General features: G+C 35.8%; 1 protein-coding gene across 3 annotated transcripts in view; it reads right to left on the reverse strand.

The window, feature by feature from the left end:
* LOC145268373 (DCN1-like protein 4) overlaps nt 1-25,312 on the reverse strand; it is a 109,085-nt gene that overhangs the window by 69,233 nt on the left and 14,540 nt on the right. For all 3 annotated transcript variants that reach the window (XM_080123924.1, XM_080123925.1, XM_080123923.1), the window contains exon 2: nt 12,064-12,193. In XM_080123924.1, coding sequence (XP_079980050.1) covers nt 12,064-12,152 — 89 coding nt within the window. In that variant the 5' untranslated portion in view covers nt 12,153-12,193. The remainder of the gene's footprint in view (nt 1-12,063; nt 12,194-25,312) is intronic.

Genomic DNA, 25,312 nt, shown 5'->3' on the forward strand with positions numbered 1-25,312 from the left:
TCCGTACTGTGAAGGAGGAAAAAGACATGAAAAAAAAAACATGACGTCTTTGCTATCACCAAACTGGAAGAGGCGAAAGTTTAGATTAAGGCTAGTCAATCAAAAAGAGAGGATGACTTTTGAAAATAGTGGCAAAAAAAGCGACCCCTCCCTGTAGAAAAGTGCCCAGTTGAGGGTGAAGGAATTAATCTTTTTAGCCAATTTTTCGATATTTGTCATCTGAAGAGTCGAACTTCAAAATTATAGTGATCTCGTGAAAATCCGTTGCCTCTGTCAAATGTTTTAGGCAGACATACATACATACATACATACATTTAAACAGATAGGTGAGATTTATATTTATAGATGTAGGATTTGTGTATGGCATTATACATGCCTAGTCATGTTTTCACTGATGTGTGACCTGTACAACCTAAACATTACCTTGACAGTTCCTCCCCAATGATCAAGATAAGTGGAGATTTTCTCAACAGCCTTGGTCTATTAATGAATGCACCCTATCTAGATCATCATGAATTAACTTAGATTTATGAGCACCCCTCCATGGCCATTATTTGTGAAAATGCCTTGAAGTTTCTCTCAGTCTACCAAGCCAGTAGGATATCCAAGGAAACTTCTTGCTACTTGCATATTGGTTTTGAGAAAGGAATTTTATTAATTAGCTAGCGAGGGGTACCTGGTGTTGCCCGGGTGTTTGTAGGGGTGTGTGGTGTTAAATAAAAAAGAAGCCGGGGGGGGGGGGGGGGGTAGGATCGAAGCCGAACCCCTGAGGTGAAGTTTGAAAATAAAATCGGCCAGCCAGAAGTGAAAGATGTTTGAAAGTCGTCGAGCGTTACAACGACGACGATGATGACGATGATGTAATCATTGTTATAAGCGAAGTAAAAGAAAACAACGTTTTAATTAAGGGGGGGGGGTAAAACACAAATTAAAACAAAAACAAACGAACGAACGTTACGTGAAAAATGGCTTAAATAATACAGGATTCAATATTTAAATGTAAAAAATCGAAAAAAAAAAGAAGACATCTCACACCACGATTCGAACCCAAAACGTTTAGATAATGAACCAACCCTTAACTACCTACACTAAAGCAGCGTATATAAAGTTTGTTCGGTTTATCAACTATTTAAAGTAAATCAGGTCACGACGTCATCTGACGCATGCGTTGTCGAATCTGTCTAGACATTTCTCTCTCTCACTTCGTCTGCCTTACTCTAAAGACTGGAAAATGGCGTCTGGCTGTTTTTATTTTTAAAAACTTTGTTCGTTAATATTCTTTGTAAGCGTATTTTTTTTTTTTACTTCACATGTTTGGCTTATTATTTTTCGTTTTACTATCGAGTCTAACTATTTTGAATGTGGTAATAACTTTGGTAACGTTGCCATAGCGTAGAAGTTCATAGTTTAGCTTTAATTAATTTTTTTTTACAGATAACAACATTTCTAAATTGTAAATTAAGACTGCCATTAGAGGTTGCTGATGTCAAGATCACGTGACATGACTCAGCGGGTTTTAAATACAAGTTGACCCAAAATAAACGGCCGCATGTATACTTTATGTAGAAGACTTGGCGGCCGTATTTTTTAGGGCAGTTATAAATCGATTTAAAAATATGTAATGTTTAACATTAAAATGTACCTTTTTTTGGGGGCCCCCCCTGCAGAAAATCGATCAGTTGACGCACTTCTAATGGTCACTTTGGGCCAATTTTTCGATATTTGTCGTCCGGAACGTGGGGCTTTCATATGAGTCCAAGTTTGTGAATTTTTGTTGTGTCTGTCGAAAGTTTTTAGCAGACACACAAACATACAAACATACATACATTTTCGCTTTTATATATATAGATGGTGAAAGTATGACAGAGTCAGAACAGATACGCTGAAAACAAAGTAAACTAAGGTTAGTAAGGGCCATTACCAGCCCTGGAAAATAGCAGGCACTGGTGGCCACAGCTAAAATGAAACAATCTGGCTTACACTGTCGAGCATTGTCTGGCAGTGACAGTTAGCAGAAGCCACAAGCTGTAATTGTCAACACTGGTGGTTACTGGCAAATAGTGATGGTTTGGGTTGATTACTTAAAAAAGTCCTCGGTTAGTCATGGAAAAATACTTCAAGACTTCAACAGTTTTTAATTTTTACTCTAAGAGTATTTAATTATTGAATATTTTGCCATAAAAAATTGTTGTGTTTGGTCCTTGGTTAGTAATGAAGAAATGCTTATAGACTGAGGCAATTTTAATTTTTTCCCCAATCAAGAGTGCACTTTATTTTGCTCATATTGAGAATGAGATTGTGCTTAACTGTGCCCTTGCAGGGAGCCTTTCAAAACTTCACCTTTTCAGTATTTTAAGCAGTGCAAATGGATATTACATCGGAAGACTTATAAACAGCTACATGAAACATGTACTATTTAAATTTTATGCTTCTACAGTATTTGAACCAATAGCATTAAAAAACTGTCAGTAATGAAGAAATCATTTTAGACTGAGGCAAATTTTTTATTCCCAATCAAGTGCTCTTTATTTAGAGCCAAGGGCTGGATTTTGCTCATATTAAAAATGAGATTGTACTTACATGTGCCCTTGTGCAGAGGCTATCAAAGCTACACTTTTACTTAGTTTAAGCAGTGCATAATACTTACAAATAGTTATATGAAAAATAGTCAATTAAACACTGATGAAAAAGAGAAATAAAAACTGAAACCTGGGATGGGACAAATTAATGTAAACAGTGAAAGTCAAATTGATGAACACACAGACACAAACCTTTTATAATAAAATTAATGGAATTAGTTTTTAAAGGAATTATAAAAATGTAGATGCAGATTAGTATCTGCTATTAGCAACCCTACCTTCTTAGAACCAGATGTTTTTTGTAACAGGAAACAAAATAGCAACGCATTGTTCTTGAAAATGATGTCTATCCATTCGGAAATCATGTATTCCAAAATTCATTAATTCTGAGTCATCGCATGATAACAGCCAATCAGAAGTAATTGTTACTTGGCAAGAGAGAGGTCGTTATTTCAAGGCGTGTTGTGGAAAAGACTGAAGTGAAATGTATGGGAAGAAAAACTGAACATGTACGGTGTCATATTACACACATGGTCAAGAACGACCTTCCTCTAGGACTCAACATCATCTATAGGAGAAACGGAAAAACTTTTAATCTCTTTTGTCCGAGATTAAAAAACAAAATCTTAGTTACATCCCTGATGGAATTTCAGTACGCTGATGACAACTGCGTGCCATCCATCTTGAAAGAACACCTGCAGCAGATTCTGAATGCCTTTAACCACGCCAATACCCAGCTTGGTCTTGCTATTAACCCAAAAAAGACACATATCATGTGGACCATTTCTCAAACCTGGGAAGCCACTTGTCATCCAACACTGACAACCAAGACGAAGTCCAATACTGCCTAAAATGCCTATGGCCATCTTCGAACCTGTGCGTTTCAAGACAGAGACATCCGGACAGACACCAAAATGGCTGTACACAAAGTTCTTGTGCTCTCAACGCTTCCCTAGATTTCATGAATGTTTTTTGTAATAGGAAACAAAATAGCAACACATTGTTCTTGAAAATTATGTCTATCCATAGACCTGGACGATGTAACATTGATACCTCAAGGTGCTGGAGAAGTTCCACTAACGCTGCCTGCAGAGCATTCTGAACATCTCATTGGAGGACTATCGCACCAACCTCAGTGTCCTCCAGGAGGCCAACACCAACAGCATTGAAGCCATCATCATTAGGAATCAACTGAGGTGGTCAGGCCACGTTGTCAGGATGTCAGATTCCTGGCTGCTGAAACAACTCTTGTATGAACAGCTAAAAGAAAGAAAGCACATATGAGGCCAGAAAAAAAACAATATAAGGATCTTCTGAAAGCAAACCTGAAGAAGTGTGGTATCAACACAGACACATGGGAGCCCCAGGTCAAGGCAGGCAAACTTGGAGGCAGAGCATTGCCAAAGGCACAATCACAATCACCTTCGAGACCAACTGAAGTGCAGACATTGAGGAGAAAGAAAGAGAAAAACGCTTGCAAGCCAACCCTCCAAATGGAAATGGAACAACCTGCCTGCACTGTGAAAAGCAGTTCAAGGTCAGGATTGGCCTTGGCGACCACCTCCACACACACTAAAACCTAGAACACAACTACTATCCTCATTGCCGAGGGGTTTCCACGAGATCAAAAGCTGTTCGAAATGCAGAGAAATTCTTGGTTATGCTAAGGGTAGTATAAAGAGGAAACAGTGGGTGAAAATTGTGCAACATGTTGTAATTTGGAATGTGATGCTCCTAAGAATTGTTCGATAACAGAAGAATGTGAATGCTAAGTTGTGCATTAGCCTAGCTATATTGAATTTACAGGTAGTGTTTGTGGTTGCTAACCTACAACACTTTTTTCCAGAGGGGGAAAATTGTGCCTGTTTTATTATGTATAGAAGTTATTGTTTGCCACCGCAATTTTGTTCTCAATTTTTTATTTAGTTAATTATTATTTTGTTTGTTGTTACGTTCTTGAAATGCTATTGCTGTTGGACATTTTCCTATTTTGAGTCTTGTCCTTCTCTATTATCTATTTTAATAATTGTGAAAAAAAAATACTACTACTTTATACTACCTATTTTTATGGAAATCGCTCTAGACAAGACATGTTACCACTTGTTGTAAGGAGGTAAAAATTACCACTTCAAAATCAAAAACTTGTCAACGCTAAGTGTTATATGGATGAATTCTGACAGGAAACATCAATTCTACCCTCTCTGTTAGAAAGATCGCTCATGGAATGTGAGGACTAAAGGACAAAATAAGGGAAGCAAGATTATGAGACTACCAAAAGTAAACCCAAAGTCCACTTTTTATTTTTGAATATATACTTGTATGTCGGTTTTGGGAAATGACATGTTATTAATTATTATTTGCCATCATATTTTTCTCCTCAATTTTTTTAGTTAATTTAATATTTAATATTATTTAATATTTAATATTTGTTGCTACATTCCTGAAACGTTAATGATGTTGAACATTTTCCTATTTTGTTTAATAGTTCTTGGCTTTGTTTGTTATTTATATTAATGAAATTGTAGCAAAAATCTTTTTATACTACTTGAAAATTTTTTAAAGCTTCTTTTGCAGCTTTCTTTCAGATGATCAATGACGATCTGTCCTTCTCAACCCATTCTTCTTGCTTGTTTTAATGTATTGAAAAAAGTAATAAAATAATTCATTTACTGAAATCACTACTTTTAAATGTAATCTTAGATTTGTTGCTCCTGGACAATGCAAAGTAGAATAAACACAATGACATTCTTGATGCTGAATAATTCTGTTCTCCAACCCGTTTTGACAATATGAAAAAAAAATTGTGTTAATGAAAATAATTCAAACAGAAATGTGATTCTGTAAATTACATTTATTAAAAATACTGCCCCTCTCTCATCACTTACCAAATATAATATAATAATATTAATAATGGCAATCCTCTTGTTTAAAGTTTAATTCATTGCTGACTATTATTTGTAAGTATTTAGTTTATTGAACTATGAGTATTATACACCGGTTTATTTATACTATTAATAAAATTGTAAATGTTTACTTATTTATTTATGTGTGTGTATATATACCAATAAAACTTTCGAATGGATGCAATGAATTGAAAAATTCTTTTTTTCCCTGAAAGGTGGGAGTCCTTAGATTGTCCTTATCTATATATGGTTCGTAACAAACTATGCCGAGTCACACAAAAAGCCCAAAATAAGGGGGTTGGGGCCGTTTTGTGCAATTGTCGAAAAACTTATCTACCCATGTCAACGGAATTTAGCACTGTCTGTATACAGTCGCGGTAATATCTTTCGGCATATGGACAGGACTTGTACCGCAATGAATAACACGTCTAACTGTGGATCAGAAGATTCCAGGTTCGAATCCTGGCAAGTTCATAATAATTTTAAGCATCATTTTATCCAACATTTACTCATTATCCTTACCTTTAGTTAGGGTATTTTTGTTTTTTCAGTGATTTTGTTTTGTGCATATTGGAATTTCCTATACTCCGAGTTCACAAGGTAAGTGTTGATGGTAAGACGATGCTGAGTGTACTTGATGTTGAGTGTACTCAATTTTGTGTTTGAGTCAGCATTGTGTGTGCCAATGTGGCGCAGCCACTAGTTTTAAAGATAAGACTAAGGTGCTTGTTTTTTTTCAATATAAATTACAATGCACTTTTTTGTTTTAAAAATTTTAATACAATACAAGAATTAGGAGTAGATGAAGTAAGTTCAGAGAAGTTCTACCATTACTAACCAGCAGAGGATTACCACTGTTGATCAAGTTTATCGGATATGAGAATGCTGTATGGAAGTAAAACTTGTCCAGTGAGGGCTGAGGGCATGGAGAGAAATGATATGGTGGATGTGTTATGGGAGTCTTAGACAGGTTGAGTTCTGATGAGGTCAGAATAGCATTACAAATTGATTTTTTCTTTTTAGATAATTGTTATTTTATCAACTTGCATGAAAAGAGCTATGTAAAAGATGCTTAAAACCGTTTGAATTATGCAAATACCATCAATAGTTCAAAAGTTATGAGAATTTTAAGTGCCAAAATTTAGGCTTTTCCGTGGACATTTTTCTTTAGAAAAAGTGGGCTAAATTACGGACCTCAACATTCAAAGAAATTCAGTTATTTTGTTAAAGCTATACAGTTAATTTGTTAAAGCTATACAACACATCCCAGCATATAAAAAAGATATTAAGTCAAATATGCTAATAACAGTGATGGTGATAATAAAAACATTCAGACAATGCTTGTTCTGTAGTATTTTTACTTTTAGCTGGACATACTCACACACATATACACAACTGCCCAGTATATAATAGATTTCCCTGCCATTTTGTTTGGTTAAATTGGTTATAATAGTTTAAAGGGAAGATTTAGTAATTATCTGTTTTGTTATTCCAGCTTGTGTGTTGGTGAAAAAGCTGTGTTTACTTTAAGTATTTCAATTGCTGATTAGTAATGAACAGAGTTTGCTGAATTTAGTTAAGTTTTATGAAGTTTCCATTTTGTTTTTTTTTATTCTTGTATAACTCTTCTTTAAATCAAGTGACTAGTTTTATAAAGTTGCTGTTTTCGTTTTATTTCCACTGATATGCGCTTCTTTAAATTGTATAAAATCGAGGAGTGGTTGTTGTCACATTGACCATCATGGACTTCTCAATGGAAATCTGAAGATTGATGGGAGCATATGCTTAGGTTAATGGCTAATGCTGTACTCGAACTCAAATGCAGATATGTACATATGATCTGTTAAGAACAGAGTTGCAGAATCAAATTTGGAGATTTTGGAAAGAGTCAGACTTGTAAGAGTATTTGGAATTGGAGATAGATGTTTCAATCTCTGAAGAATCAACAGTTTAATTATTGAAAAATTTTAATATTTGGAGTTGTATATTTTGGAATTCTAGGAGACAGAATCAGACTTTATACCTTCCCACTCTGGAACACTGATTAAGAATATACAAGTCAAATGATTCTATCAAAGACATTATTGTTTTTTCCAGTTTCACTGAAGTTGTTATAGCCCAAACCAGGAGAGTAGGAAATGGATCTATATTTTTCCATTCTTTATTTTTAATCCTCATAATATTCTTGATCATTCAACTAACAATCCATCCATCTCATTAACCCTTATTCTCAAGTGACTTTTAGTCTTCTTCACAAGTCATGACTCATTTGTACAAAAAAAAAAATCAACTATATTTTATTCAACTGAATTGTAGATGAATTCATATTTTTACAGATTTGGGATTTCTTTATAGCTTTTGACGTTCTTCTTCACATCATTTTTATTTTTTTATAGTCAAATGCTTTACTTCAGTCTTTTCTCCAATTTCCTAGATTTCATCCTTCTCCTTCTCCTCCATTCCATCATCAGATTCAACTAGATTGTGGATACAGCAATGCTCTCATATATTTCTAGCTAGCAAGGCTACCTGGATATATACACAGAACTCTCCTTTATATAATAAACTGCCCGGATGTTTAGAGGTGTAAAAGAAGAAGAAAAAAAAAAGTGTTAGTAGTAAGGCAGGCTCGAATCCATGATGCGGTGATGCGAAGACGGAAAAGAAAGTGAAAGAAAACATGAACTTTTACGGCTACGCTACGGGGTCATAGGAAGTGAAAAGTGTTCAAATTTAGCGATGTCAATTAAAAAGTTGACTTGCTAAGTAAATACACAGGTGCAGAAATAAATATTGGCTGAAGTCCAGTTCAGCTTTCCGCTGTTTCTTTTATTTGTTTCCCCATGATGTTGGGGAAATCAAGCTCCTCCGAAAAAGGGCCACGAAGCCAGCAAGCTGATTTGATTTGATTCAGTTTTGCTTTATTCATATGAAAAAGACAAACAAATACTGGAAACCAGTTTTTTTTAAAAGCTCGCTCAAAATAAATGCAGAGACGATAACTGTTCGCAAATCATAGATATTACAATCTAGGGAGTATATAAAAAGTTTTAAAATATACTAACCCCCTCGAGAACCACTGCAAAAATACGCTACAAAGCCATAGGAAATGAAAAGCGTTCAAATTTAGCGATGCCAATCAAAAAGTTGACTTACTAGCAGGTGCAGAAGCGAACATTGGCTGAAGGCCAGTTCAGCTTTTGCCATTTCATTTATTTGTTTCCTCACGATGTGGGTGGAAACCAGCTCCCCCCAAAAAAAGAGAGTGTCCAAATGAATAGCAATTGTCTGACATGAGGGGTTTCCTCCACATTTATCAAAGCTAATTGCTTTCTGGATATTCTGGCAAGAAAGACCAGGAAGCTGCCTTTGCTTTCGATTAGTTTCGCTTTTATACGAAAAAGCCAAATAAGCATGCAAGAGGAAGGAATAGCATGAATTTTAAATGTAAATAAATGTAGATATGACATGCGTTCGCAAATTATAGATATTATGATTTAGTTATTTTTTTAATTTATTTTTCTAGGGATCTCTACTGTGTGGGGGTGGGATTTAGCTGCCTGTCGGATTTGTCGAGGGTGTCTACGTCATGGGGGGGGCACAAGTATCTGCAGTTCGTCAGAGCATTCACCATTAAAATACTTGTAGAACAGGCAGAGGGATGCAACAGTTCGTCGATGGGACAGAGGCTGAAGCTTAGATGACAGTTCAGGGTCTATCAGATTTGCAATTCTCTTTTGAACCTTGTCTAGGAGTGAGAGACTAGTAGCAAATACACCAGTCCAAATGTGACAACAATACTCCATACATGGGCGAATGGTGGCCTTATAGAGGTACAGGATACTTTCGGGTGTTAGTAGTTTTCTAGCATGGTAGAGAGAGCCTACCTTCTTCACAGCGGCCCTGGCAATGCTTTCAATGTAATTGTTCCAACTCATGTTTCCTGTGAACGTTAGACCAAGCAGTTTGAAAGATGTACTCTCAGATAAAGAGTCACTAGCCATTGCTATTGGTGGCAGAGAAGGTTTCTTGTAATTATTGAAGGAAACCAGTTTAGTCTTGGCAGCATTGAATATGACCATCCATTTGTCCTCATTCCACTACAGATTGGAGGTCATCCTCTAGTGTTTTTGCCATTTCATTAGATATGTGTTCATTTGTTTTCCTGATGCCTGTTATAGAGTGTGGTGTCATCAGCATATATACCCATCTCAGAGGCAATTTTGTCGGGGAGGACATTAATGAATTAGAGGTCCAAGGATAGGCCCTTGAGGCACTCCCACATTTATATCATATTGTTTAGATGTATGACCGTCGAGGACAACCTGGATTTTTCTCTTATCTAAGAAGGATTTAATTATGTTAAGTATTCTACCAGTGATACCGTATGATTTAATTTTCCTGAGGAGACCCTCATGTCATACCCTGTCAAAAGCCTTTGATATATCTAGAGCTACCGCTCTGCCCTCCCCCGCTTTGTTCAGTGACTGGTATATACGTTCAGAGATTACAGTGAGGATGTCTGCTGTGGAACGGGCTTGTCTAAATCCATATTGTTTGTCAGTCAGAAGTTTAGCATCTGTAAGGTGAGCATGGTTAATTAAGGTCTCAAAAATTGTGGCGAAAAGTGGGAGGAGGCTAATGGAGCGATAATTTGATGGGTCAGTTCTTTCGCCAGAATTCTTGAATATTGGTACCACAGAAGCAGTTTTCCAACAGCCCGGAAAGCAAGATTCGTTAAAGCATTTGTTGCAGAGTTTGGAGAGAACTGGAGCTGCTTCGGCTGAGCACTTTTTTAATAGCACAGCTGGGATGAGATCGGGTCCACATGCTTTTGAAGTGTCAAGGTTTATGATAGCATGCACCTGAGAAGGGGTGATTTTTAGATCGTCTAGCGTGGCGTCTGTCCGTAAAGGAAAGTAAGGTAGGGGGTGGTTGGAAGGGTCCAGTGTGGAGTTTGAAGCAAACCGACTGGCAAGCATATTAGCCTTTTCAGTTGCTGAGCAAACAACCCCGTTATTCTTGGTTAGTGAGAGAATTGTTGATTGCCCATTATTTACTACACTGTTGTAGATTTTCCAGAAGTCACGATTTCCTAATTTTTGTGCTTCGATGCGTTTTTTAGTGGTTTCAGTAAATTCTCTCTTAGCTGTCGTTATTTCTTTCTTAACGTTACTTCTAGCTTCTATATACTTCTGTCTGTTTGAACTGGACTTATGTTGGTTAAATCTGCGATATGCATGCTGCCTTTGAGCAATGGCAGTTGCGCAAGTCGAAGTAAACCAATTGGGAGAGTGGGGCTTACTATAAAATTTCCGCATGGGAACATGTGCTTCAATTGCCGTTTTGAACCATTCAGTGGTCTCATTTGCGCACTGTTCAGCAGGAAGAGAAAAAATATTTCCCCATGGGGCATCTCTGATAAGATCTCTGATGTCTTCCCAGTCAGCCTTCTTATAATATCTCGTTGTTTTGAGAACTGGCGCTTCAGTTTTGGGTCTAGAGTTTAGGGCGATTCCGACCATTATCACTGCGTTCTCGAGTTGGCTGTCAGCATTTGTTATACAATCATCAGGAACTGTGATCAGAAACAGATCTAGAAGTGATGCGTGTTGTTTTTGCTGGTCAGGGAAACGGGTTGGAAAAGTAACCATCATTCGGTCAGCCATGACTAGGTAGGGAGTAAGATATAGCGATGCTATGTGTTGTGCTGCCCGCTGCATCTGGTAAAAGTTTTTATACATCAAGTTCTTTATATTTTTACATATTCTTTATTAAGTGTTTGATTTAATTGAGTTTTTTTTATGGTATATCAACCGTTTTTGGTTCAGTCATTTTGGTAAAAGTTTTTTATGTTCCAAGTTCTATATATCTTTAAATATTTATTCATGATGTTTGGTTAGGTTTTTTTTGTTTTTTGGTTCCTGAATTTTTACTATGAGGATTGATAATTTGGATTATTTGAATCATGTAGACTACTGATTACATCTTGACTGTTGTTTCAGCTGATGTAACGTATGACCTTTTTCAGGTGTATCTTTTTGAACTCTAAAATCTTTCTGTCCGAACTCTAAAATCTGTACGAGGTTAGCATTCTCTCATTCGATCAGCCATGACTAGGTAGAATTCTTAAGTAATTCACAATTGCATTCTTTATATCACTCATAGGATTGAACTTTCAACTTCCAGAAAAGTTTTACTAAGAACAGAATTTTAGAATTTTATCTAGTACTTTGTCCGTTATGCTACGGGTTCTTATAGACAATTCTAGTATGAATTTTGGAAACTCTTTTTTAGTTCAATAACTATCAGCCACTGCAATCTTGCCTTCAGGCATCATAGATCACTATCTACACTCAATAGGTGGCCTAAGGTGGATTGAGTGTTAAGCCTCTACGACAGTGTAATAATTGTATTCTATTCTATAGACCCAAGTGATTTGGAAATAATTGAAACAGCTTATCAATGATAGATAATTTCTCATAATTCAAATTCTACATTAAAAACATATTACTGCTCAGTAATAGGTAACAATTTCATTATTTCAAAAGATTTGAAAGAAATGTGTGCATATAGCTTACCAAGTAGCAGCCTTTTTTGCTCTGAGATCTACCAATTCATCAATATTCCTGTCTGGGTCAGGTGAACGCCGGCGTCGACGGGGTGGCATTTCAAAGACTAATAGTCAAATGGAATATTTTCACTTTTAGCCTGAAAAAAAAAATTTTATGTATAGATAAGAATTATTTTAAAAAAATTTTCTTTAAGATAAATTTCCTGTAATTTAAAAAAAAAAATGATATAAAATGAGAAAGCAAGTGTGAAAAAGAGAGTAAAAGAATGCGTGAATTAGAGAGAGAGTAAGTGAAAAAAAACAGTGCACTCTCTAGTAGCTGATATTGTGAAATGCGCAAAATACAGCAAGGACAAATGTAGCAGCACATGAAGGGAAAAAATATGGCAAGAGTGAAACAGGACAAAAAAAGGTAAGATAAAAAAACCATAGGTGAAGCAGCTATACGTACCATTTATAAAAATAACTATAGACGATACTCACAAAAACAAACATGGCTATGAAAAGGACATTTAAACAGAAACATAGAATTGTTTCCAAGAGAAGGCATCTTGAACAGAACTACATAAAAGCAAAAAGTGAGTGAGCAAATTTGTTTTGTTTAACAGCATTTAAATGTCTTTAGGTCATTTAATGCCAAGAAAAGGTTTCATTGTTTTTGTTTTTAGGATATTTTGTGGAGGAGATTAGCATGTTATAGAAAATTTATTTCTTCTGGTACAGTGTTTCTGAAAATGTTACTTGCCTGATAGTATTTGGAGTATGAATTTGACATGTTAGACATTTTGAAGGAGGGGTTTGCTTCTTTTAGATGGTAAGAATGATTAACGTGTATATGTCCAACCCTGATTCAGTACTATATCCCATCTTCGATTCGTCAATGGTTCGGTAGATCCTGCTTTGACTTCAGGTTGGTATTTGTATAGTTTGTTGTTTGGGAACATGTCCCAGGTTGTTTAACATTTTTTTTTTTTTTATATATATATTGTAAGTGTAGGACCATTTTTGCTTAGGACAAAAATAATCCTAATTGGAAAATTACAAAAATTCTTTATAATAGAAAAGAGAAAGAGGAATTGCAAATACTAAGTAAGATGAGGCAAAAGTGTTGTAGTAGTAATAATATTATTAATAATAATTCAAAGGTTAAGTCCATGAAGAGCAAAACTTAGATCTGTCCAGTAAGGCAATAAAATACTAATAACTGCTATTTCTGGTGATTAAAAAATGCAGGTTATGGTAAATTTGCTTTCTGATTAGTCCATTGCCTTCATCCTTATGTATAAATGAAATCTATAAATATTCACAAATATACCCACAACAATTATACCAAAAATAGTGCAACATGTATGGATTACTTTTTGTTTTGCAATCTGTGTGTGCGAGTTAAGTTCTGTTGTTGTCATTTTGGTTCTTTTTGCCAGAATGTTACACATGGTAAGCAACTAACCCATAATCATACATGCATAAAATATCATTTGTGAGTTTTCAAATGTTGACATACACATACATGCAGATTCAATCATGATACAGATTATTTTTACTACGAAAACCAATAGGGATACCCGGCATTTCCTGTGTTCAATTATGGGATGGTATCATATACAACAGTGTATTAACAACTTTGATGTCAGCTTGACATTTTAATCAATAAGCTATTCATATATATGTTAATACTCTTAAAAGAATTCTTATAATATAAACATGTGCAGCATGTTTAGGTGGTGCATAAGAATAGGGGTAGGCTATAGAAACAAAATTTTTCAAATAAATGCTAAAAGTGGCTTATTACCTTCATTTATATGTAAATAGATGGGAACAAGTGATTTTTTTCAAAACGGGTCAAAATTGGAGGGTCGCTGACCCCAAACGTGATTTGACCGCGTCAACGCATGAAAATGGCCCAAATTTTGCCCCCGAACACACTTAATCATTTATTGAAAGCCACAGGGTGCATTTTTTGACTATAAATGCATTTGTATCATTAAATCTAACATTCCCATTGGCTATCTCACAAGTATAGGGCTTTTTAGGGTATCTCAGAGTCCAAAATGTGTCAAAATTACCCCAAAATTAGCCAAAAATGGTCGGAAATCACGGATTTTCCAAAATGCACCTCCCAAGCCACACAGGGTGCAATTTTTGACCATAAATGGCTCTATATCATTAAATCTAATATTCTCACTGGCTATCCCACCTATATAGGGCTTTTCAAAGTATCTTAAGGGACCAAAATGGGTCAAATTTACCTAAAAATTAGCCAAAAATGAACGAAAATCACGGATAATCCCCAAAATGCAGGTATTATATCTCATCGGGCTCCTATAAACACTCCTGTATGGCTTTTTACAGTTGGAAGACTGAAATAACCACTCTGTTATCTTATCCATTTGTATTTAGGGTATTTAGAGATCTTTGGGGGATGTAAAAAGGGTCAAAACAATTCAAAAATGACAAAATTACGCTTTACGGTACATAACATATGAATCATTAGTTCATTCATCAATGATACTTTTTAGAAACATCGTAACTTTACTACATCAACTTCTCAGAAAGTAATTAATTGTAAATTGAACATTGAATGTCAATAAAATGTGTTTGGGTGGCGATCTCGGTACATGGGACAGTGCTACGGATTGTACCCGATCTGTTTAATGAGTAGTTCAAATTGTTTGAGGTATCATGCTCTGGCAATTGGTCACTTATATCCTCCACTTCAAATTGATCATCGTCCAAATCCAAACGATTGTGCAGTTCTTGCTCTGCCAGAAACCGTTCATGTTCCATATCGACGTGGAAAGTGTCAATGAGCCATTTACGAGAGAGAGACTTTTGATCGACAAAGAATCTTCGTTCATGTACATCAAATTCATCAGGATTCACATCTTTTGAAAGTATATTGAGAAGGACATGGTGCTCTCGTTTCCATTTAATCATATTCACACGTCTGGAACCCTTTGCTTTGTAGACATCTTTGTTGTAAATTTTTAGCGATCGATCAAGTTTATGTTTTATCCCAGGTATTGTAACATAACGAACATCACTTCCAAAGGCTTTCTGCCACAATTGTAGTAATTGCAAGGAGAACTGGTGAATATGATTTTTCTGTGTCGTGGTACCATATTTGGCAGCATGATGTTACACAGCTTGAACACATTCAGCCTCAGTTGGAAGAGAATCAAGCAGAAGATAAGTCCAATCGTCGTAATTATAATCTTCGTCAATCTGCCCTGCTATACCAGCCATGTTCATTGCATTTTACTAACTGAAAAAGAAAGCAAAGTTCAATCAAATTCACAATTAATGCAATGCAATGTTATCGTGTCTATTTAAAGATGCCATTGCATTGTTACAGAAAGAAAACATTTCCTTATTTGGTAATTTTCCATCTATAACTCAAATTAAGCCCCTTTTTGACAACCTATGTTGATTCTTAGGGACTTTTTGACTCTCTTTGGCTAAATCGGACATATTTAGCCCCTTTTAAAGGTCCTTATACCCCTCATTAACAGTGTAAAAGTTAGGAGAGTGCCTGCTTCAAGCATTTCCCAACAGTTTCTGCCATGTAGAGGTAATTTTGGGCCCATGGGAGGTGCATTTTGGAAAATCCGTGATTTCCGACCATTTTTTGGCTAATTTTGGGGTAATTTTGACCCATTTTGGACTCTGAGATACCCTAAAAAACCCTATACTTGTGGGATAGCCAATGGGAATGTTAGATTTAATGATACAAATGCATTTATAGTCAAAAAATGCACCCTGTGGCTTTCAATAAATGATTAAGTGTGTTCGGGAGCGAAATTTGGGCCATTTTCACGCGTCGACACGGTCAAATCACGTTTGGGGCCAGCGACCCTCCAATTTTGACCCGTTTTGAACAAAATCACTTGTTCCCATCTATTTACATATAAATGAAGGTAATAAGCCACTTTTGGCATTTATTTGAAAAATTTTGTTTCTATAGCCTACCCCTAATAAGAATGACACATGTTGCAAGTAATAGATGCTTGACCAGAGGAAGATTGGGGGCACAGAAAGCTGTTGAAGTTCAATAACTCAAGAGATATGTTCTTTGTTTAGATAAATAAGTACCTTATTAAACAGCAAGATCATACTATTTGAGAAAAGTGATGTTCAAGATTATTTGCAGATAAGTCTCCATGAATGGAGACTGTCTAGATGTTATCTTTGGTGGATATCATGAGTGGTGATCATTAACAAAGCAAGAATCAGTCAGGAGTGAAAAGACGCCAGGAGATAGGAAGAGGAAGTGATTAAAGCCAGCCTTCCAGAAGAAGAGGAATTGGGTCTAGATGTTTGAGGCAGGCAGCTGGGCAAGTTTGAGCAGGTTAGGTTCTTGACTCAGTAATTATTTAGTCAATTGAAATTCTATTGTTGTATATTCTATATTGGCAATAATTTCATTCATCATCATAGCTTTTCACTCTATCCTGAGATCCATCGTCGGGCAGTCCGAGGCACCCTCAGGTCCACAGTGGAGCAGTGGAGCATGGCTCACTTACTCTGTGAAGATATGTGCAATAGTCTACACATCAGAGTTGCTACGATATAGAGCGTCTTGTACATAGCCCCACTTGTGCAGGTTGCTCCATGTTTGGACAACCTTTGCTCTGACCTGGTTGAGTATTACCTACTCTTTCCATTGAGAGGCGATAACGAAGGTAGAGCACGAAAAGTAGAGCAGCAACAATCGCCATCCCTTATATGGACACCAAGACATGCCACAGTGATTACCATTTTACAAGAGCTTTGCCACTGTTACAGACCTCAGACAAACAACACCAGCATCCTTCTGCCTATGTTGACAGAATAAATCAAAGACAATAACAACAAGGCTCTTCTAGACCCGAAAGAAGACCTCCCAGCAGGCTCTGAATAATTTTATTGATATTAACAGTAACTATAGTGATTTAATAAAAAAGGATAAATTATTAAAACATTTAGGTTTCTGAATTTTTGAGATGAGGATTAATAAATTGTATTATTTAGATTATTCAGACTATTCTCATCTTGGGTGTTATTTTCACTGATATATCCTCTGACAATATTCAGGTTTATCTTGTTGAACTCAGTAATCTGCAGAAAATTTTGAATGAAATTTTTTATTTAATCCATGAGGATGGAATACTCTGATTCCCTCAGCCATGACCAGGTAAGTGCCTTAAGGAATTCACAAATGTATTCTTAATATTGTTTGCACTGAGAATTGAAACTTCAACTCCCAGAAGAGTTTCACTTAGAACTGAATTTTACCTAGTACTTTATCTGTTATGCTACAGATCCTCCCCATACCCTTTCATATGAACATTGTCAGCAGCTCTTCTACAATAGATTAGTTATATCACACATAAACATTAATGAAGAGAATGGCAGATAAATAACAGAACTTGATACTGGGACACGAGTGGAAGATGCCAATATGCATTTGAAAATGGATGACATCATACAAAATGAATGGTAGTTGCCAAAAGCAATGTGACATCATAAAGGTTCGTATTGATTGTAAATATGCATGCTGGGGTGAGAGATAGTGGGAGTATGTTGTTTTTTTTTTTCACTTGATCATATAAGTTATCAAATTTAACAAATTTTCATTACTAATGATTATTATATTGTCCAATTTCTATTGTACACTCTTTAACCCTTATCCTTGAGTGGCTTCTTGACCTTGATAATGTGTTAATACCTATGAAAAAAAAAAAAAGAAAAAGTCCAATGTGAACAAGTTCTAATTGAATCGTCCCCCTAAGTAATCCAAGTTACAAAATTCCCACTGTTTACTATGCTAAAATCACAATGACTAATGTATACCTATTAACCCTTATCCTCGAGTGGCCTCTGGGCCTTGATAAGTGGTGACACCCATGTAAAAAAAAAAAAAAAAGACCATGACACCAAAGAGTCAGATGAGCTGGAACAAGGGAAGCATAGAGTAGATCAAATAATTCAGAGATAGACAGAGAGGTTGCAGAGAAGAAGAGTGGGCTAATCAAATCACATGTTTCTGCATCTCATCAAAAATCCTCAAATGAAACAGATTCACCAATTCAAATTTGACAACAGTACTCCATACATGGTCTGCTGGTAGAATTATAGCGATAGAGAATAGCCTCAGGTGCGAGAAAGTGTTTAGAGTGATAAAGAGAACAGACTTTAAGAAGCAGAAAGAGCAATATGAACTTCAAGAAAGATTTGATGAGAAAAAAAAGATCAAAAAGTTTCAAAGTTGACTTTTCCTCCAGAACAGAGCCATCCATTAAAATCTGAGGAAAAAAGGGACACACGATTGAAAGACACTAACTGAGTCTTAGCAGGATTAAACAAAACAAGGTATTTCATACCCCAATCCACAACTGGAGCCAGGTTAACTTCTAGGTTAGCTGTATATTTTAAGTAATCTGAGAGAAATGGACAAGAAACAACACAAGAATAGAGAGTGGTATCATCTTGATATGATGACTTTGTTATTTCATGTCATAACTAATTTGCTTAGTCTCATCTTTCTGATTTTTTAATGATGTTACTACTTATCAAGGTCTATAGGCCACAGGAGGATAAAAGTTAAAGAGATTGTCAGTGTGGCACTCTAATAAGTGCCCTCGTGAAGGAGATAGAGCTCTCCACATTTAAAAACCTTGTGCTTGACTTTTGTTTTTCGGGAGGAGACACATAGAATCAAAAAGGGATTATTAAAACATAAACATGACTACGATCTCTTCTGCAACTTAAATTGACAGCAGAAAGAGAAAAAGTGGGTTATTAATCAGATTTGATCCTAGCTGAGTTTGACAGATATTTATAAAATTGCATGCTTAAAGGTATCAACGAGAAGTCAGAAAGACTGAAAAATGAGTGAAATGGGCAAAAAATTACTTAAGAGAAATTGATTATCCAAAGGATGGGTTAACAAGTATTTATTTACATTAAATTTGAAAACAATCATGCTGTAGTCAGTTGGGAAGCAGACTTTTCGAAAGCACCTTTTTAGGGTTCCTGTTTGGGGGACCCTTTTTAGTATTTCAGTTTGGGGGAAGAGAAGATTTTTGAGAAAATTTTTTAAAGGAAAACTATTTTATGTAATACTCAAATGTGAGAAAAATGTTATAAAGACAAACAAAATAATGAGTTCAAAAGCATAACTCACATAAGAGATATTTTAGATATGTTTAAAATGGAAGTTTACATCGACAGGAAAACAGAATGCTTGTTCATATTTTTAGAGACTTTACAGAAAAAGGAGGACTCATTAGCTGAGATATCAAGGAAAATCAGATCATATGGTATCACTGGAAGAATACATAACATAATTAAATCTTTCCTAAGTAGAGAAAAATCCAGGTTGTCCTTGACGGTCATACATCTAAACAATATGATATTAATGCGGGAGTACCTCCGGGGTCTATCCTTGGACCTTTATTATTCTTAATATTCATAAATGACCTCCCTGATAAAATTGTCTCTGAGATGGGTATATTTACTGATGACACATTGCTCTATAACAGGAACGAGGGGAAAACAAATGAACACATATATAAGGAAATGGGAGAAACACTAGAGGATGACCTCTAATCCGTAGTGGAATGGGGACAATTCAATACTGCGAAGACTAAGCTTGTTTCCTTTAATAATTACAAGAAACCTTCTCAACCACTAATAGCAATGGCCAAAAACACATTACCTGAAAGTCCTCAGCCTAACATTCAGAGGGAACATGAATTGGAACAGATACATTGAGAGCAATGCCAAGGCTGCTGCAAAGAAGGTGGGCTCTCTCTACCGTGCTAGCAAACTACTGACGCCTGAAAGTATCCCGTACCTTTATAAGGCCACCATTCGCCCATATATGGAGTACTGTTGTCATATTTGGGCTGGTGCATCTGCTACTTGATAGGGTTCAAAAGAAAGTCATCAACCTGATAGGTCCTGAACTGTCATCTAAGCTTCAGCCTCTGTCCCATCAACGAACTGTTGCATCCCTCTGCCTGTTTTATGAGTATTTTAATGGTGAATGCTCTGACAAATTCCAAGCATTTGTACCCTCTCTCGACATAAATACCCCCGACAAACCAGACAAGCAGCTAAATCCCACTCCTACATAGTAGAGATTCCTAGGTGTGAGAAAGCCTTCTACTCCAATAGCTTTTCTCCAAAACTGCTAGACTTTGGAACTCCCTTCCGGCATTTTGTTTTCCCAACTCTACTGACATGCAGAAGTTCAAGTATTATGTGAGCAGACATCTTGCTACTCATCTCCCTTCATAATATCCCTTCAACTTATGTCCCCGATAGTGGCACTTCAAAGTGGCACTGTGCCTTATTTGGGGTGAAAATGGAATTTAAAAAAAAAATCAATAATTTAAAAACCCTGAATTATCCATCGCTTTGAAAAAACGTAATCAAAACTTTCCCGCTCAATTACAATAAATTGCATTTGATTAAAACTTATTAATAAATGTCAATGTTCATTGTTTTTCAGAAAGTTCAGTAAGAAATGTTAGGAATATTAAATGACTAAGTTTATAGATTTGCAAACGACAGGGTGAAAAGTTAATGCATTATGTATATGTTTATGTGAGTGTGCATGAGTTGAGGGTTTTTAGCTCTTTCCCACTGCAAGAATTTAGACACTAGGATCAGAACATGGGGTCGAGAAGTCAGTGCTCCAAGGAGGGGCACTCTGACCTGCAAAAAGTTCTTGGGCAGTCTAGTTGGCATTCCCCAATGAGGGCGCCTCAGGTGATTAGCAATAATGCAATTCTTAATGAGAGAAGGCAAAACCTAGAACTGCACAGAACTAAACTCTCACTGTAAAATCAACAGGGACCAGATTCTTACAGAAATGCTCTAATCTTTGTTGACTTGGGGGGGAGGGAATAAAAATTTCTTTTGCTTCTCCCAACATCTGACAAAGGAAACTGGAGTAAAACAGGTAGCTCTGTTGTGGATTTGGGTCCAAATTTTTTATTGAAAGAAAAATTTGGCTTTGCACGCACTAGGGGTGGATCAAAACAGCAAATTTGATAAATTCAGAGAAATGCACCTGATTGGCTTAGAATGTGTTTTTATTTGCTTTGATTCAGGCGAAGGTATACATCAACAATTGAAGAAAGTCAGAGATTACATTGGTCGAAACTAACATTCAAAATGAGAACAGAAATCTAAATAATCTGGTATGGGTATATTTGCTGATGACGCAAAGCTTTATATTAGACATGAGAGGAAAAAACAAATGTACACATATCCAAAGCAATGGCAGAAACCCTTGAAAACAACCTTCAATGTGTAGTGGAGTGTGGCTGTAAATGGATTATAATATTTAATGCTACTAAGACTAAGCTTCTTTCCTGTAACTACAAAAAAAAACCTTCTCCATCACTGATTACCAATAAGACCCTACCTGAGAGCTCATCATTCAAACACCTCTGCTTAAAATTCACAGGCAATATCAATTAGAACAAATACATTGAGGACATTGCCAAGGCTATTGCAAAGAAAAAGGTGGGTTTCCTAAACCGTCTTTGAAAATTGCTATCCTACATAATCCTATATCTTTACAAAGTCACCATTCGCAAATGCATGGAGTATTCTTGCAACATCTGGGCTGGTGCATCTACCACTAGTCTCTCTTCTTTAGACCAGGTCCAAGAAAGATTCTCAAATCTTATGGGTCCTGTACTATCAGCCAATCTCTAACCTCTGACCTATTGCTGCAATTTGCATTTTGTGCTTATATTACAAGTACTTAAATGGAATGTGCTCTGATGAACTCATAGCACTTATACTCCCGACTAATCCAAGCAGAAAATCCTACCCCTTCATTATTGAAGTCCTTAGATGCTGGAAAGCCTTTTACTCTAATAGTTTCTTCCTTTGGACTGCTAGACTTTGAAATACCCTCTCTGTTTCCTGCTTTCTTGACTGTACTAACCTGCAGAAGCTAAATGTAAGCCAGTTAAACTCACCAAGGGTGAATATCGCTGGAAAAATGTAATGTGAACAGACATCTTGTTGCTCAACTCCTCACAGTTTCCTGTTAGACATGATCCCAAATAGTAGTCCCTAATGTCCAAGTGGCAATATGCCTTGTTTGAGATAGAAAGAAGTTTTAAAAAAATCCCAAGTATTAATCCTCATCTCAAAAATTAAGAAACAAATTTGATGCAAGTCTTTCATTTTAAGTCTGGAGTGAAAATCAGATTTAAAAAAATTATCAAAAATGGGTGTTTCTTCGAGGAGTAAGTCATACGAGCATTGGAGGTGAAAAGAAAGAAGCTTGTTTTTAAAGGTGTTCAAACTAATGAACCACTTTTTCCACTGGTGCTCCAAATCAGAAGAGAAAGTCAGAAAGATCACCATTGTTCTTCAAAATGCTGCCATAATTAGTTATGTCATCTGCATAGATGTCAAAAAATCATCTCAGAATATGATTTGAAATTTGAGTTGGGCCTAGAATGTATTCCTGATGCACAATCTGTTCCAGACTTTTGTTCATCAACAATTACTTTTATAAACTTATCAGAGAAAAGATTTGGTAGTTCAAAGGTCAGTTTCATAGATTTCATAACGAGCAAGGTTTGGGGGTGACAGTGGCTAAGTGGTTAACACTATGGACTGAAAACCTTGGTATGCCAAGTTTGAACTAAGTGTAGTTGTTTTTTTTTTTGTTTTTTTTTGGGGGGGGGGGTAAGTGATGAATAACATAGGGTTAATCTGGATTAATTTTGAATTCAGTTAATTCAAAAGAAACACTTTATCAAACCAATACTTGACCATGCATCTAACCTCCTGAAGAGGGAAGTAAATAAAATAACTCATAAGCCTTTGGAGCATACCTTTGTATTAAAGCAAATCAAAGACCTTTATATATCGAGTTATCACCCTAAAAATGAATCTCCCCCTATCAATAGATTTAACTCTACATTTTAAGTTTTTATAACAAATTTTCCATTTTCATTTTTTTAAATTTCACTTGGAACAAATCACAAAATTTAAGTTTTGCAAAACGTTTTGGCAAATCAAAACAAATGCATTAAAGTAACACAACAGAAAACATTAATTATCAAAACATTTATTGAATTGAATTAATTTTTTTTTAAGATGAAAACATTTTTAATTTAAATTTTAAAATTAATCAAAACAGATTGGGATATATTTTTAAATTAAAAAATAAATTAAAAGTTTGAAATATTTTGAAATATATGAAAATAGTCAGTACTTCTTAAAAAATTCTTTTAATTCAATAAATGTTCCAGTAATTAATATTTTCTATTGTGTTACTGCATTATTTTCATGCATTTGATTTACCAAGACTTCAATAAATTTGGATTCTTGTCTCTTGTTCTGACTGGAATTTTTTACAAATAAAAACAAGAAAATTATCTTGAAACCCTAAAATGCAGAAGTGCCAAAGTTAAAATGCAGTATCTGTTCTGATACTGAGGTATACTTTATCCTTTCTGTATTTCGTTAGCAAAGTAGAAATCTTTCAAGACTGAGGCAATTTTTATCCCTATCCTAAGTGCACCATTAAACTTTCCACATGACATCTTATTTTTTGCCACCTCCTACTCAGTGTTCTGTTTGTTAAACAAAACATACTTACCTTATATAAGAAATCCAGCGCTATTTTTTTTTTGCAGAACAATCCGTCCAGCATAACCACACCTTGTAAATGATTATCAAGTAATTGTCTTTCATTTAAAGCCAGTTTATAAAAAAATTATGTTAAAATAACGAACCCAGTTAACATAAAGTTAACACATTGCTTGTTTATATTCAACCAATGAATAAACCCTTTTTATTGGACACCACATAATCACAACAATGTGTCAAATTATTACTTTAAAGGTCACCTTTTCCTTTCTTATACAAACACTGTATCAGAGAAGAAAGTGAAAAGTTTAATGGTGTAATTTCTAAGCATAAATGTGCTATTTTGGTGAGAGTGGTTAGCATAATAAAGTCAAAGGTCTTTTCGAAAAAAGCTATGACTATTAACCTCACAAAGATTTGTTGTCAAAATTATATGACCATCGTCCGCCTCTCAAAACAAAGATTAATGCCCAAGTTAAATTTTTTTTTTTTTTACAACGGAGTCGCCACTTATCAAGGCCCAGAGGCCACTCGAAGATAAGGGTTAATGAGTGTACAGTAGTCAATGGGATAATATTGTAGTAATCGTTAATAGTTGAAATTTGGTAAATTGGATTACTTAAGGGGATGGCTCATCAAGAACTCATTCCCGTTGGAGTTGAAGACGACCATAGTGTAGTCAGTTGGAAAGCATGAAAATGGAACAGAGTTCCACAGGCATGTAGTTCTAAGAAAGAAGCTTCGTTCATGGAATTTACATTTAGGTTTAGGCACAAAAAAAGAGTGAGGAAAATTATTGATAGTGACTTCAGCTAGATAAGTGTTTTTTGTGAAAGTCAGGCCAGGAAGAATTATAGATTGGAGCTCAGATGAGCACTTGCCATGAAAATAGCAATAAAGCAGAGACATGCTCGCAACGTCACTTCTGTGGGAAAGAGGTTGCAGGAAAGAAAAAAAGCGTCCCCCACTAGGTTACAAAGTCTATTTTGGACTCTGTCAAGGCAGGATAAGCTGCTTCTAGCAGTTCTTGCCCAGATGTAGCAACAGTACTCCATCATTGGACATACTTGGCTCTTATACAGGTAAAGAATTGCATCAGCAGTGAGATATCTACTGGAGTGGTAGAACGATCCCACCATTTTTCCAGCGACCTTGGCACTGGATTTGATGTATGTGTTCCATTTTAGATCAGGGGTAAAGGTCAGATGCAGAAACTTGTCAAAAAATAGAGCCTCCCCAAAACGAGAGCCATTCATTTCAATTGATGCCCGACAGAGCATTGATGGTGTAATAATAGAAGCTTGGTTTTAGATGTATCAAAATTAACCAGCCACTTCTTTCCCCATCTACCACGTGCTCAAAATCAGAGGAGAGAGAATCAGAAAGAACTTGGCCATTTACAGCCTTTGAAGTGTTGCCATAGATGGTAGTATCCTCAGCATAAATGTCTATAAATGATCTTGGGATGTAATTTAGGATATCATTGATGTAGATCAGGAAGACAGTTGGGCCCAGGATGGATCTCTGAGGGACTCCAGCATTAATATTGTGTGCTTCCGATTTCTGCCCATCAACCTCTACTCTTATGAATCTATCAGAGATCAATGATTTAATAATTGAAAAAACATTTCCAGCTATACCAT

This window comes from Euprymna scolopes, chromosome 43, assembly GCF_053919585.1.
Source record: "Euprymna scolopes isolate OS-2025 chromosome 43, ASM5391958v1, whole genome shotgun sequence".
In the NCBI taxonomy this organism is placed as follows: Eukaryota; Metazoa; Mollusca; class Cephalopoda; order Sepiida; family Sepiolidae; genus Euprymna; species Euprymna scolopes.